Below are 15,658 nucleotides of genomic sequence, written 5' to 3'. Positions count from 1 at the left end.
AGTCAGGTCCCGGGGATCCGGCCCCCGCGCCTGCCGGTCAGAGGTCCCAGGAGCCGCCGCAGACCCGGCCTGGCTCCGAGGGGGCGAGGCAGCCGGCTGGGGTGGAGGGGGCGGGGTGGGCGGAGTAGGGAAGGGGCGTCGCCTCGGTCGCCCCCGCCCTCTCCGCGGTCATTGGGCGGCCGCCGCGGGGTCCGCGCCACCTTCTCCCCCGCGCACCGGTCCGCCCCCCCTGCGCTCCTCCGGGGGCTGGTCCGGCCCCGGCCGCTGACGTCACCGACAAGTTTGCTGCCCTCGGAGCTCCACGTGTGGCGGCGGCGACTGCCCGGGAGGCGGCGGGGAGGCGGGGAGCGCAGTGGCCGCGGCTGCAAACGGGTCCCGCGCAGCCCGGTTCAGCCGCGCCGCTCCCAGGTGGGGCCGAGAGCCGCCGGAGCGGCCGGGCGCGCACGGAGAAGAGCGGACGACTGGGCGAGGCCCCTCTGGCTCCCACTCCGGCAGAGGGACTCGGGGGACCTCGCCCCAGGGCCGGGAGCGCGCACCCAGGCGGGCCGGGGACCGAGCAAGCGGCGGCTTGGAGGCGCTGTCCCCACCGCGGTCTGGAGCGCGCGAAGCCCAGCGGCCCGGGAGCCGCGCGTCCGCTCTCCGGGACCGAGCGAGGGATGCACGATCGCTGAGCTGGGACGCGCGCTGAGAGGCTGCTCCGGCCCGGGGCTGAGACGTACTCCTTCGCCACCCGCCGCCGAGATCCCCGTTCCGGCAACTCTCGGGGACCTGGGGCGCCGAGCGCGGCCCCGGGCTGAGGACTTGGGCGAGTCTAAGACGATGGTTTCTTAAGCACGGCATCACGTCCCCCTTCCCGCCCCCTCGACCGACCGGAGGCTGGGATCCCGCGCGCGGCTCCGGGGCCTCCATCTCCCGGAGGAGCCCCGGCTGCTGCCGCCGGGGCAGCTCGCACGGCCGCAGGGGCGCAGGGCGATGTGGCCTCGGTCCAGCGCGCAGGAGCCCCCGGAGGATGTCCCGGCACCTGGAGGAGTCCCGGCCTAGCATGGCCCGCGCGCTGCCCGACGTTGCCTCCGGCTAGGATGGCCCCTCCGGGCCCGGCCGGCGCCCACCCCACCTCGGCCGAGCCGCTGTCCCGCAGCGTCTTCCGCAAGTTCTTGCTGACCCTCTGCTCTCTGCTCACGTCCCTCTACGTCTTCTACTGCCTGGCCGAGCGCTGCCAGACCCTATCGGGCCCCGTCGTGGGGCGGTCGGGCAGCGGCGAGGAGGCAGGGACCCCGGGCCGCGGCGTCCTGGCCGGAGGCCCGGGGGAGCTGGCCGCGTGGCCCGCGGCGGCGCGAAGGAAGCGCCTCCTGCAAGTGCGGCCGCGGCCGAGGCGCCGGCCGCCCTCCCAGCGAGACGACCGCGAGGAGGCGGCCGGGGAAGAGGAGCCCCCCGGGCTGGCGGGGAGTCTCGGCGGCTCCGGGGCCGGGAGCAGCGTGGCCGAGACTCCGCCGGGGACCTTGGCCCTGCTGCTGGACGAGGGGAGCAAGCAGCTGCCGCAGGCCATCATCATCGGCGTGAAGAAGGGCGGCACGCGGGCGCTGCTGGAGTTCCTGCGCGTGCACCCCGACGTGCGCGCCGTGGGCGCAGAGCCCCACTTCTTCGACCGCAGCTACGACAAGGGCCTCGCCTGGTACCGGTGAGCGGACGTGGGGCAGGGAGGGGGCGGCCGGGGCTCGCGGTGGGGGCCCCAGGAGCCCGTGGCGACCCTCACCGAGTGCATCTCCCTCCCAGATTTCATCAGTGGGCAGAGGGTCACCAGTAGCTGTCCTTAAGACGAGAGGTCTTTCCCCCACCCTACCTCTGTCTAAATATGGCGAAATATTTAGTACTAAACCCCTGTATTTTCCATTTGCCATATAGACATTATTTCCACAGTAAAGTGGAAGAGGGCGGGCGGGGGGGTGGTCGATATTTTGGCCTTAGAGACATTTTTCTTCAGTTTTTCGGATTCCTTTCTCCCCAAATAGCCCATCTCTTGATTTTCTCCTACTCTGTGGGAAGTAGAGAGAGAGAGAGAAAATGTCCCTGCCAAGTTAGAAACCTGCTCACCAATTACTAGATAAGTAACCTAGTGAGTGGATCCTTTCCCCAAGGAAACCTGTTTCTGTTTCTCCTTTATCTTCTGGGCGGTTCCCTGGGGTTAATGCAGTCTTTGCCATCGCCTATTTATTTACTTATGTTAACTCTTTGCCAGAGAATTGTCCTGGGTGGTAAGTAATATAGATAATTGTTCCGAGTGGTAAGTAATACAGACACTTAAAGTGTCAGAAACTAGACTCTAGGTTTGGGGGTATGTATGTGAGTGTGTTTTAAAAAAGGCTTTGTTGGCAATAACTTTTGTTTAGGGCAAGGAAATTGTACAAAATGCCTTCTGTATTTGTGGAAAAGAGTACCTTTTGTCTCTGGACTGGCAGAAACTTTTCTAAAGATCTTCAAACAATTCCCTTTATAAATGAGGTAGCCGAAATTTTTGTTAAAGGAAGAAAAGTGGAGGAAAAATAGGAATCTTGGTAACGCTGTGAAAAAACACTCCTAATGCAGTGTAGGAAACAAGGCTGATTTAGATCTTAATCTTAAATTTGCCAGTCTTCTCAAATTCAGACCACCTTTAATAACAGAATAAGCCAAACTCTAATAAATCTTAGTGTCACCTGGGTTTTGTTTGCCATAAAATATTGGTGCTTTTTTTCTCTCCTCAGAGCATAAGGAAAAATATGCTGGAATTTCCCATTTTCTAAAGTTTTATCTTGTCCATTAAATGTGCCTTCTCCTTATTATTTTAACTGAAATGATATTACAAAAGTTACAACACCATTTAAGTATATTTCAAAAGCCCACTCAATTAGCCATTCATCCCCCAAAGAGAAATGGACATGATGTGACAAGTTTATTTACTCGAGAGTCAAGCACAGGAAGCAAATTTCCAGTAACCCAACTCAGGAGAGAACGGTTTCGTCCTAAAAGTCAAACTCGAACATTAAACATGTTTCAAACAGTAACTTTCCATTTGTTGGAAAGAAAAACAAACAGCCTTCCCGTGCTATGGGATATATATCATTTAAAATCATCAGCCACTTAAAAAAATCCCCTTGCGTTTCTGTCATTTCTGTTGTATCCTCTGGGAAGTTCTTATAAAAATGACCTGTTGAATCTGGAAACAACAGGTCCTTCTTCTTAGCACAAAGGCAGCTCTGTTTTTTCCATCAAGGACACAAGAAAGAAGTGATTAAAGACCCCCTAAAACTCTTATCTAAAGCAGTTTGCATTGAATGCGGCCCAGTACACGGCTGTAAGTGAACACATTTCAAGCCGACTGCCCCAAAACATCTAAGACAATGTTGGACTCTGAGGTGCTTTATGTATAGTGAAATGTTTAGTACTAACCCCCTATATTTTTGTTTCGCCACATAGACTTTTTTTCCACAAAGTAGGATTGTTTCTTCCCGTTTCAGAGATGAGTATCTGAGGGTACAGTGTATCCAGAGAGCTGGATCTTGTTTTCCGTGGACCTTTCTGGGATTGTGTAAGAGAAGGAAGGTTTCAAGGTAACTAGAAACACAAGTTGGTTTTTTTTTTTTTTTTTTTAGAAGGGAGAGGCAATTTAAAAAAAGAAGAAAAAGTCATAAACTTTTAGGCTGCTTTCTTGCTTGGAAACTGGATGCATGCTGTAGAGTAAATATCTCCTTGGATTGTTTACTTGGGTAGAGGAGTTTTATAAAGCAATTTATGGTGGTTACAAACATAACTGCACAGTAGACTTCATGGTTTGGTGAATTTAATTTTCTAAGTGTTGGAGCAGTGTCTTTGTTTTACCATTTGCAATGGTCTTTATTGGATGCATAAATTTAAGTTTAACTCAATTACATGGAAAACTCTTATTAAAAAAGTCCAACCTATGGAGGCTGGATTATGCGATTATTTAATGAAATTTTGCCCCAGTTCTCTTTCATCTTGGTTCTGAATTTGAATTTAGATGTTTGTGGAAAAGACTGAAGACTTAAACATGAAAAAGAAAATCACACACAACACCATCTATTAGGCACGTTTTAGCTCTTGTGTTTAGTCAGTATTTTAGGTAAAGGGATTCCTTTTAGACCTTCCTGATTCAGTCCCAAAATTGTAATATAGGATTTCTAACACACACTTATGAAATGCCACCCCCTCCCCCCCCCACAGGAACAGAAAGAAAACCCTATTATTTGAGCCCTGAAGCGAGTTATTCCAAGCAAAAAAAAATAATAAACTGTACAATATTTTTTAGATGCTCATTGACATTGGAGAATCATCCAAATCTAGCCTTGTTTTTTCACCAAGTGAAGTTTCTCTTCATTTGCCAGAATAGTTTGTTGTGGCAGCGCCCCCTACCGTCCTGATGATGGCACAAATCTGTTGCTGATGGGAAGTTGGGAGAAAAATCTCTTGGAAATTGAGTTTGATAGTTTAAAACGCTTGTTGCTGGGACGTGTCAATACATTTCTCTCTCTATGGAAGAAAATTAATGCTACTTTTTAAACTACATCCCAGAAATAGTGTAATCAATGGTTTCTTCGTTTGGACAAGTGTGTAGCAAAGCTTAAGAAAACAAGTTTATTCAAAATCTCTAAAAAGGAAATTATTCATATTGATTTAAAATGTCCGAATAGTACTCTCAAATCAGTGAAACATAGGGACATTTTAGTATGTCAGGGAATTTGTTAATGATAATTTAGGAAGCTTCAGTGGAGTTTTCTGGGTATGAAACTCCGCCCTGATGGGGTTTAGAAAACATTCCGCATGACTTAATTTAGCCGACATGCTATCAAGGACGACGACAAATGTCTGGCTCACGCATCACGGGAAAGCAATCTTCACCATACTGTGTCTCCTCGTCCATCGGATGTGTGGCGGGTTCCTCGAGAAAAGTGGGGAATTATCTCATTAATTTCAAAACTTTAAGATTTCTTCTGAAAGCTAAGACCAGACACCTCTGCTGTAGTTCCAGACCAGGTGAACTTGGAGTTCAATAAGAACCCTTCTCGCCCACTCTGCTTGTATATTTGCACCAATTATAATGTATGGTTATTTTTCTCCTAAAAAGATACCTTAGCTTTTATCTTACCTCCTAAGATAAAAAATACCTATTTATAAAGTATTTAAAGATACGTGTGTGTGCTTATACATACTATGTATTTATATATGTATGTGTATGTTTGCATTCTGTAACACTCAGTCTTTTATTTTGGGACAAGATAGTTAAGTGTTCGTTGTCTAATTTCTTATGCTAGCGTATCTCATTCCTATATTTTGATTCAGTTTTTTTTTAGTGAGACTGGATGATTTTCACAGAGAAAAATGTTGCCAATATTATTTTACTCTGTAGCAGTGGTCCCCAGCCTTTCTGGCACCAGGCACAGGTTTCATAAAAGACAATTTTTCCACGGACTTGGGGTGGGGGGGGTGGTTCCAGAATTATTCAAGCGTATTACATTTATTGTGCACTTTATTTCTGTTATGGTTACATCGGTTCCACCTCTGATCATCAGACTTTAGGTCCCAGAGTTTGGGGACCCCCGTGTAGTATCCAGGAAGATCAGAGGTGACTCAGCTTGGAGTTCAGGAGATGGTTCTTTCCACGGCTTCAGAATGTGAAGCTCTCTGGCCCTTCCCGATCACAGCCTTGTTTATCATCCCCGGGAGAGGCAGGCTGAGCAGAGGCACTTTCGGTTCCTATCGGGGGTGATGGGCGTCTCAGAGCAGCTGGGAGCAGCTGTAGAGCACCCCCGTGTTCGCTTTCCCACCCTTGTGAGCCACCAGCCCTTCTGCAGGAAGGGTGGGGGATGAAATTTGAGCCACAGGAGTCTGGCCACCCATGCAAGGTCCTGGAGGCTGCCGTCCAAAGAGGCCCTGTGTCCTCAGAGGGGAGTGAAGGACCTTGGAAGGGATGAAAGGTTGAGGGGGGAAGAGGGGAGAAGCAGCTTTGGGCACTGAGTCCTGTGTCTTTGGAGGGGGAAAGGGCATCATGTCTTTCATTCATTTGCTCCCGGGAGTCCTCAGTGACGGGACTCGTTCCATCGAGTGGGAGGTTGCAAACAGTGCCTTCGAGACTCCTCATGCTGCCATTTTGTTTTGGGTTCATGCCCTGGTAGACCTCCCCGGCAAGAAAAGTTCAACAGTCTCGTCTGTGTGTGTGTGTGTGTGTGTGTGTGTGTGTGCACGCGCACTCAGGTTTGTGCATGAACCCGCATTCAAGAGCAGGCACCCAGTAGGTGGAGAAAGTGATAGAACTGATAACAGGAATGTTACTTAGTGGTTAGGGAACTTCTGAGCAGTATCAGACTCAAGTGAAACAGGGTCTAGGATATTGAGTCCAGCCATTAAAACAACAACAACAGCAAAGCCATGCTTGGTACAGCCTGGAGTGGGAATGCCTGGTGTGAGTGATTATTCACTTGGAGCGATGAGCTTCATCAGATGTTGATAGAGCGTCTGTGAAGCGCACGGCCATCTAGGAGCGAAAATCCTTTTGTCATCTCCTGCCTTCCCTAAAAAAAAAAAAAAAACCTAAAAACACTCTGGCCTAAATATTTGTCTCATGGAAATGTCTGTGGATGGGCCCAGAAAGAGGACGTGCCAAATCTGTGTTCTGGAAGGGTCATGAGAACAAAATAAGCTTTTGCAGTTAATGACAAGAGGGAGTGACCTTACACAGGCCAGAAGCTCCCGTCTTAGGAGGAGAGTGTCACAGAGCAAACAAACCCACTTGATATAAACAACGAAGGCTTGCCTGTCTCTATGGGATGCGTTTGAACAACTGTACATCACACTTAGCATCAGGTTGCTGGGTCGGAAACTTCATAGAGGTAGCGCTTTTCCTTAGGGAAAAGCTTTCCCTTTCTTCACCAAGGAACAGGAACTTAGCTGATAAAGAGCTTCATTTTTCCGTGTGCTTCCTAGTAATACTGGCCTTGAAGCTTTGAGAAAGTTTGTTTCTCCTTAAGTGATGAATCCTTATTGTGGAAACGAGGTTTCTTATTAAGGCATATGCCTTTAATATTATAACCAGAGGAAATGCACTTCAGTAATATTCTGGCCCCCTAGTCTTTGCGTTTGTAAGAATGTCTTTAAAATGTTTGCCAGTACTTTAAAATCTTTGCTAATTTGATACAGTTAAAAAGTCTCTATGGGCATAGGGATATTGATACAGTTAATAAATAAGCCTATATGAAATAAACTTACGTGAAACCAGAACCTAGAAATTGAGGAAATGCCGAGTTCAGAGACCTGAAGCATACTCCCAGCTGCTTGCCTCCAGTGGTACAACTTCTGATTTTTTTATATCACTCATGTGGTCTTGACTGTTACATTTAATCTGTGATCCTTTGAAAGCTGTATTCCAGAAGTTCAGATTTGCTGTCAGGTCGCTGTAAACGTGGGCTTCCCAGGTGGCTCAGTGGTAAAGAATCCACATGTCAACGCAGGAGACCCAGGTTCCGTCCCTGGGTTGGGAAGATCCCCCGGAGAAGGGAATGGGAACCCACTCCAGTATTATTGCCTGAAAAATCCTATGGACAGAGGAGCCCTGGCTGTTTACAGTCAATGAAGTCCTAAAGAGTGGGACACGGCTTAATGAGCAAACACGCACATAAGGCGGTAAATGTTTAAAAAAAGAAAAGAGGAAATATTTAGTAAGAAGGAAACTTAGTACTTGACGTTAGGCTTGTGATAGTCTTGCAAAATTTAAAAAAAGAAAAAAAATCCTGTTCAGGGACTCTTGAGAGCAGCCCACTTTGAATGTGACATTTAGCGCCACCTAGTGGGAGGGAGAGTCAGCAAGGAACCCAAAGGGCTGAACCTGGAAAACTTCATCATAATCAGAGTATATTTGGTCTCCCTGTTTTTAAAAAACAAAAAACAAGGAGGGAAAATCATGTTGGGTAGCACTTACAGCCTCTCTGCCTGAGCCCACTTTTTCAGGCAGGGAGGTTATCCTTTAGAGAGAAATAAAAAAGACCTGCCTTGACAATAAACCTAAAAAACAAGGTAGAAGTGATTAGGAGATTTGTACTAGAAATGTGCATGCCTGAAAGAAATACCATATGCCCCAGATTAGTTTTGTTAGTGTGTTTTGCCTCTGTTTCTGAAAACCAGCTTCACATGAAAATACTTCCAGATGATTTTTATTTCAACATCAGTCATGCAGTCTTATTTCTTCCACCCTGTTGGACAGGATCTTGAGGAAGGTCCCAGGATTCTTAAGGGGTGGCACCCAGAAGCCTGTTTAACCCTTGACATGCCTGAGATATACTTTGGAAGATCTATCCGTGTGAGACAGTCTTATAGGAAGGTCATTTCAGAGTTTCCAGCAGGAGACAGCTTCCTGTGAAGCTGTCCAGGGCCTGGGGAGCAGGGTGGGCAGGTACACAATACTATCTATAAAATAGATAACCAGCCATGGACCTACTGTATAGCACAGAGAACTCTACTCAGTATTTTGTAGTAACCTATATGGGTAATATACCTGAAAAAACAGATACGTATGTGTATCTGAATCACTTTGTTCTAGACTTGAAATTAATGCAACATTGCAAATCAACTCCAGTTTTTTTTCTTTTTTTTTTTAAAAGTAAGCATGGGTGGTAAGGGGCTTATAGGAATGTTACAGTGGAGGAACCTGGCAGACCCCACCCAATCCAGGTGATGTGAGTGACATCCCCTTGTTTTCCTATTGAGGTGTGTGTGTGTGTGTGTGTGTGTGTGTGTGTGTGTGTGTGTGTGTGTGTGTGTGTGTGTGTGTGTGTGTGTGTGTGTGTATGAGTCAGTCAGTCAGTCATGTCCAACTCTTTGCGACCACATAGACTGTAGCCCACCAGGCTCCTCTGTCCATGGGATTCTCCAGGCAAAAATACTGGAGTGGGTTGCCATTTTCTTCTCCAGGAAATCTTCCCAACCCAGGGAATCAAACCTGAGTCTCCCACATTGCAGGCAGATTCTTTACCATCTGAACTACCAAGGAAGCCCCTGAGATCTTGTATCCCCTGGTGCAGTGCAGGAAGAAAGGTTTCATGTGCAGGGTTGTCTGCCCCCGCCAAGTGCTCAACCCCCGGCTGGTCATGAGAATACATGGACGTATGGGGCAGCCACAAAATACCTGAGCAGCATTCTTCACAAACGTCGAGATCGAGACTAGCAAAGTAAGGGAGCGGACAAAAGAGACTAATTACTAATGAGTACGTAGAATCTGGTACCGTCCACTGGGTCCCGGGAATAGAAAAAGGGCGTTGATGAAAAACTGAGGATTTGTGACTGGCGTGTGTGGTTTAAGTTCATGGTGTCATAGCAAGGTTAGTTTCCTGGTTTGATCCTTTACCAGGGAAGATGATAACCTCGGGGGAAGCTGTCTGGGTGAAGGGGTTTCTGAGAAGTTTCTGTACTGTTTTGTTTACAATTTTCTTGTCTAGAATGATCCCAAAACCAAGGGGGAAAAAGCATCATTAACAAAGAAGGCAGAGGGGTGGGATGAGGGTTCAGGAAAGGTTCGAGAGGGAGGGACTATATATGTACTTACAGCTGATTCAGTGTGTTCTATAGCAGAAACTAACCCAGCATTGTAAAGCAGTTATACTCCAATTAAAAAAAAGGAACAGAAAAACAAAAAGAAGGCAGAGGGCACGAGGGCTCATTCTGAAAGCCTCTACCAAGCGAGCCCTTTGCTCCTCTCCTCCCAGCTCCCCCCACCCCCCATCACGCCCCCCAGCATGGGCTAGCCAGCTCCCCTCCACGCCAGCACCTGTTGCTCTAGACATGCTGATCTTTCCCTCAGCTTATTTCATAATAAAGTTGGCTCAGGGCTCCCCTTCCTTCTCTCTTGTCTCTGAAGCATGGGCAGAGATGGTTTTGTGTTCTTTTTCTGTTCTTTGTGGCTGGCAAGTGTCACGCCACAAAGGTATAAAGTCACCCAGCCCTGACTGAAGCCCTCTCAGGCTGGAGAGCAAAAGCTTTGATGTTGGTGATGGGTTTTTGAGGACACAAAGGGCTGAAGTGGGAGTCAGAGGAAAATCTGACGTGGGCATCTGGCTTTGTCTGTTGTTGCTTCCAATCAAGGAGGAGGAGTTGTCAGGGGTGGGGAAGCTGGCGATGTAGGTTAGAGGGATGGGCAGACCCGTGCCTGTTGGATGTGCCTTAAGCTAGGATGACAACACAGTCTAGATTTTAGGGGTGAGCTTAAATATTCTTTTTTTAAAATACTTATTTATTTGGCTGCACCAGGTCTTAGTTGGGGCAAATGGGCTCTTTAATTGCAGTATGTGGGATCTAGTTCCCTGACCAGGGATCAACCCCGGCCCCCTGCATTGGGAGCATGGCGTCTTAGCCACTGGACCGCCAGGGAAGTCCCCTCAGTTTGAATAGTCTATCTCCTTACTTGACCTTGTGCTCTAACCTTTGGTTTAGACCCTGGCTTGTGAGACCCACTGCAGCAGCGGTGCAGATCTGGAACAGCTGCAGGTGTGAAGGCGAGGGAGGAAAGGAGAAAGTCCAGTTTCCATAGTGCTGGAGGGCTGAACTTGGGCAATCGGGGTGGTTCTTTCTGCTGGAACAACTAAGCTTGGGATGCCAGTGTTATCAGACTCCAGGTTCCAGTCTGGGCAGCATACTGGCGTTTTCTGCTTCTGTTTTTAAGCCCACAGTTGTGCATCGGAGGCTCTGACTTAATAAAATTATGAAAATCTGCCTCAGAACATCTCCTTTGATATTTTTAACAAAATATCAAATAAAAATTACATTTTTACTAAAGCAAAACAAGAAAACAACTCTGGCTACATCTCGAGACTCAAAGAAGATAACAGTATTTCCTCTTAATCCTTGACTCACTTACCTTGATTGAATCTGTTTTATGAACCTGTGTCGTGCCAAGGACAAGTTATTAAATGCTTGTGTAGATAAAAATAATTTCTATACTTTAATGCTATTCTGGGCTTGTTTGGCATTTTTCCACCCTAGGTGGCATACACTTTTCTTCATGCAGTTTGGAACCTTATAAATATACCAAAATATTTGAGCCTGCAATGTACGTTTGATGAAATGTCATTTTAGTTTCTATTTCATTTATTTTCACTCTGATTTTTGTTATTTTCTTCGTTCTAATAACTGTGGTGGTTCTTCTTTTTCTGATTCCTTGCAGGGTAAAGTTAGGTTGTTCATTTGACTTTCTTGAATGCAGGCATTTATCACTATGAACCTCCCTCTTAGAACTGCTTTTACTGCATCCCCTAAGGTTTTGGTGTGTTTCCTTTCCATTTTTATTTGTCTCACGTTATTTTTAAAATTTATTTTTTGATGTCTTCTCTGACTCATCGTGTTGTTCAGTCTCTACATATTTGTGGAGTTTCTATTTTTCTTCTTGTCACTGATTTCTAGCTTCATACCACTGCGGTCCGAAAAAGCACATATCATGATCTCCAGCTTCTTGAATGTGTTAAGACTAGATTCGTGGTCCAGCCTATGACCCACCCAGGAGAATGTTCTGTGATGTTCACAGAGTTCATCTGTAGGCATATCAGAAATCCTGAGCCATCCAATTGATTTATCACCCATCCATTAAAATATAACAATCAGCATGGAGGAAAACAAAATCCTCTTTATTTAGTGGTCCAGATGAGCAAGTTTCCTCCTTCTAAATGGCTGCATGGGGATGCCAAAATATTGTCAGAAATATAATGAGAAGGCGGCTGGCTGCTCCTGGAAGTAGGGGCAGGGTGAGTTGGTGGCTCTACTCATTCTTTAAGATCGTCAACCCTGTTCTCTCTTTTGACTGTGGGAAACCCCCAACCCTCCTGCCCTGAACATGGCTGAGTCATCGCCAAAGTCCACCTTACTCTTTTCTGAAGTATTTCAGATTGACACTTTTATTCTTCAGAAGTGTTAATACTCCCAGTCAGGCCATAGCCCAGATTTTACCCCCCAGCACTCTTCTGTTGATCTTCATTATTGTTGTTATTAATAACTTTTATCTAATTATTCTGCCAATTGGTCATTAGTAGTGCCAGGCTCTATACTATAGTGGTCAGGTCATTGCCAAATAAGACATGACTGTCGATTTGCATTTCTTTGGTTCTAATAATCAGAAACTGTAAAGAAAATTGGAATTAGAAGGTATCTTAGAGATTGTTTTCTGCCTATGAAAAAACAGGGTGCCTTGCCTAAGATTAAACCAAAGACAAGCACTCAGAACTTCTATTTTTCATCGTAAAATTCTGGAGACTACAACTGGGAAACCATTGCTTGCTCTGAATTACGTAAATTTTATTTTGGAGGATTTGTATCAATGGCAAAAATATTCCAGAGAATGGAACAATTGATAACATTATTTTCTCTCCTTCCAAGACTGGTGATTAAAACAGTGAATCAAGTTGAGTCAGTGATCAATTCATCTTTGCATTTCTGGCTTTCATGTCAGTTGTTTTCACCAATATTTTGATGCTTACAGAATTTGGAACCCAGCTAGCACCATTGCCCTATGGATCCTAGTAAGTAATTTGTTTTATGGTTGTTACCTGTTTGTAAAAGATTAGTGGGAGAAATCCAAGTACAGACAGGAGAATGTTTTCTTTTTCTCTCTTGAGCATTTGGAGTAGGAAGTAATCAATCAAATTATAGGAATAAAATTCCTTTCCCTTTTTCAGAGTTCTCGTTTGGATTAGAGCTCTCCTTTCAATAGGAAATATCAAAGTTGCCAGGCTGGTTTGAGTGACAAAGTCAAAAATGGTATGTTTGTTACGGTCATAAATCTTTGCAGATACTCATTACGCTCAGGTATTTTAAAAAGGGAGCTGGATTAAGCTGCAGTGAAAGTTACATTCCCAGAGCTAACTGCTCCCCTCCCCTCATCACCTTCCTTAACTGAAGCCATGTTTGCTCCTGGTGGATGCTTTGAAAATTTCTGGCCCTACAAACAGGCCGCAGTGATGAAGCGATTTCGTTTTACAAACAAAGCTGTCGAGTAAACATCTGGCATCTGGTTCTTTTTCTTAATTTTCTGCTGGACTTTAATTATTCTTGTAGTTTTCTTTCATCAAATGTTGTGGGATTTTTTTTCTTTTTTAAGAAATAAAGGCTGCTTGTTTTTCTTTCTAATGAGGTCTTTCTCTTTCTTCTTGCTATAGGAGGACTTGAGATTACAACAGTATCTGTTAAAAAGGCTTTCCCCAAAGCCAGAGGGTCTGCTGAAATGCCCTGCTAAGGTTTAATGATGGAAAGAAAATACATTTAATCTGTTTCATATTTATACCGGGGGAGGTCATGGGGAGCTAATGCTTGTGATGAAAATTCTTGGGGTTTTCAGGTGCACTTGCTCTGTGGCAAAGGGTGGCAAGTTGGAAGCAAATATTGGAGAAACCACTTCTTGGCTCCAGTTGACAGTTAACAGGAAGGTAGACTTCTAATTCAGAGAAGGCAATGGCAACCCACTCTAGTACTCTTGCCTGGAAACTCCCATGGACGGAGGAGCCTGGTAGGCTGCACTCCATGGGGTCGCTAAGAGTCGGGCACGACTGAAGTGACCTAGCAGCAGCAGCAGCAGACTTCTAATTGACATACCCTCTGATTTCTCTAAAGAATCTTGGGATATTGATTTTTTAGAAACCATAGTGAGAAATAATTAACATATTCAAAACAAAAACTCAGAAAACCCAAAATTCTGCAAAGAATGGAGTAAATCAACCTCATCTGACCCAGAGCGGCTGCTAGTTTTTAACCTTTGGCTTGACGTGAAGATCCGCGTCACCAGCAAAAATCTGGTGTGTACTGAGAGTTTTTCAAACTCTGAATTGCAAGACATTGGTGTATAATAAAGCCAATCATTATTTTTTAATGGAAAGGGTTATAATAGCATAAAATAGGAGAGTGAATCCCAGGTAGTAACCCAGGCAAATATTACCTTGACAAACTTGCTTCAGGTATGAACACAGATAAGTAGATCAGGTGTGTGCAGGAAGGTTGGAGATCAAATGTACTTGTCAGTAGTGGATCTCGTTAGGAAAAACTTTGAAAAACACTGGCCAGTGTGAGCAGAGGTCCTGCGTGAAAAGACTGCAGTGAACATGCCGGGGGTGTCCCTCCAGAAACTCACCTCACTCTTTGTCCACCTTCTGACTCTGGGCCCTGGAACTTTACCTGTCACAGGAGAGATTCACTATTTGTTTCATGAAACAAAAATGATGCCTTAGGTCATGGGTCAGCAGTTTTTTTCTGGAAAGGACCAATAGTAAATGTTTTAGATTTTGTTAGTCAGGCGGTCTCCATCACAAGTATTCAACTCTGTTTCTTAGCAGGAGAGCAGCCTTGTTGTTTTTCAGTCACTCAGTCGTCTCTGACTCTCTGCAACCCCATGGACTGCAGCACGCCAGGCTTCCCTGTCCTCCACTGTCTCCTGGACTTTGCTCAAATTCATGTCCATTGAGTTGGTGATGCTAGCCATCTCATCCTCTGCCACCTTCCTTTTGCCTTCAGTCTTTCTCAGCATCACGGCCTTTCCCAATGAGTGGGCTCTTTGCATCAGGTGGCCAAAGTATTGGAGCTTCCTTATGTAAATGATGGATGTGGCTACCTCCCAATATGTAAATGAATGGGCTTGGCTATGTCCCAGTCAAACTGTATTGACCAAAACAAGCCTTTGGCGCACTGGACATGCTTTTCAGACTTCTAGGACAGGCTAAAAGCTTCATGTATGTCCCTGGACCTTCCCTTACTTATCATGTAATTCTCAGGTGAGTATCCATCATGAACACTCATGGGAGGTGTTGAGGATGCGTGATGTAGCTGATGGACTCCCCACAAGGTATCACTCAGAAATTACAGCTCCTCTTGGCCAGATGAGGCTAGAAGAGTCCATCCTGGGAGTGACCTTTGGGAACTTTTTGACATATGCAGACTTGTGCAGGATGATGGCATTTCATGTAAAGGTGATTCATGTGCTCAATGACAAACATTTTACTTTAGAAAATCCATCATATAAACACATCCAATCTTTGGTCTTTTTTTAAAATATAAAAACAGTTTAATAATGCATTTTGCTGTTTCCTTGACTTTGTACTTGAGTATGTGTTTAATTTACATCTTCTTCCACGTCTCCATTTGGATGGCTGGGCATCCTGTGATGGGGTCACTTGACCTCTGTCCTGAAATGCATTCCCACCCTGTGGTTTCAGCCAACAGTTTGAGTTTGCAGGTGAGGAGTGAGACGTCAAACTGGGATCAAAGTGTCAGGAAGGATTTTTGAGACTATTTCATGGCATGTGTAGGGAGACTAATAATATTTTGATAGAAGCCAATATGCCTGAAATATTATAATTTCAATGCATAATCAACAGTAAAACATTATCAATGAGATATTTTGCATTTTTCATGCAAAATCTTCCAACTCTCAGATGCATTTTATTTTTTAATTTTAAGTTTTACATTTTTTAGTTGTGCCACATGGCACGTGGATTTTAGTTCCCTGACCAGGTATTGAACCCATGCCCCCTGCATTGGAAGGCAAATTTCTAACCACTGCACCACCAGAGAAATCCCTTTTTTTTCTTTTAATTGCAGATTGTGCTCTTTGGATGGATACTTAAGGCTTCCTGCATTAGTTTTTGCA

At 45.6% G+C, this 15,658-nt stretch overlaps 1 protein-coding gene across 1 annotated transcript in view; it reads left to right on the top strand.

Moving 5' to 3' along the window:
• Positions 1,060-15,658, top strand: part of HS3ST3A1 (heparan sulfate-glucosamine 3-sulfotransferase 3A1) — an 83,511-nt gene continuing 68,912 nt past the window's right edge. The window contains exon 1 of the mRNA XM_018064680.1: positions 1,060-1,678. Coding sequence (XP_017920169.1) covers positions 1,080-1,678 — 599 coding nt within the window. The 5' untranslated portion in view covers positions 1,060-1,079. The remainder of the gene's footprint in view (positions 1,679-15,658) is intronic.

This window comes from Capra hircus, chromosome 19, assembly GCF_001704415.2.
Source record: "Capra hircus breed San Clemente chromosome 19, ASM170441v1, whole genome shotgun sequence".
NCBI lineage: Eukaryota > Metazoa > Chordata > Mammalia > Artiodactyla > Bovidae > Capra > Capra hircus.
This window is presented reverse-complemented; position numbering and strand designations above follow the sequence as displayed.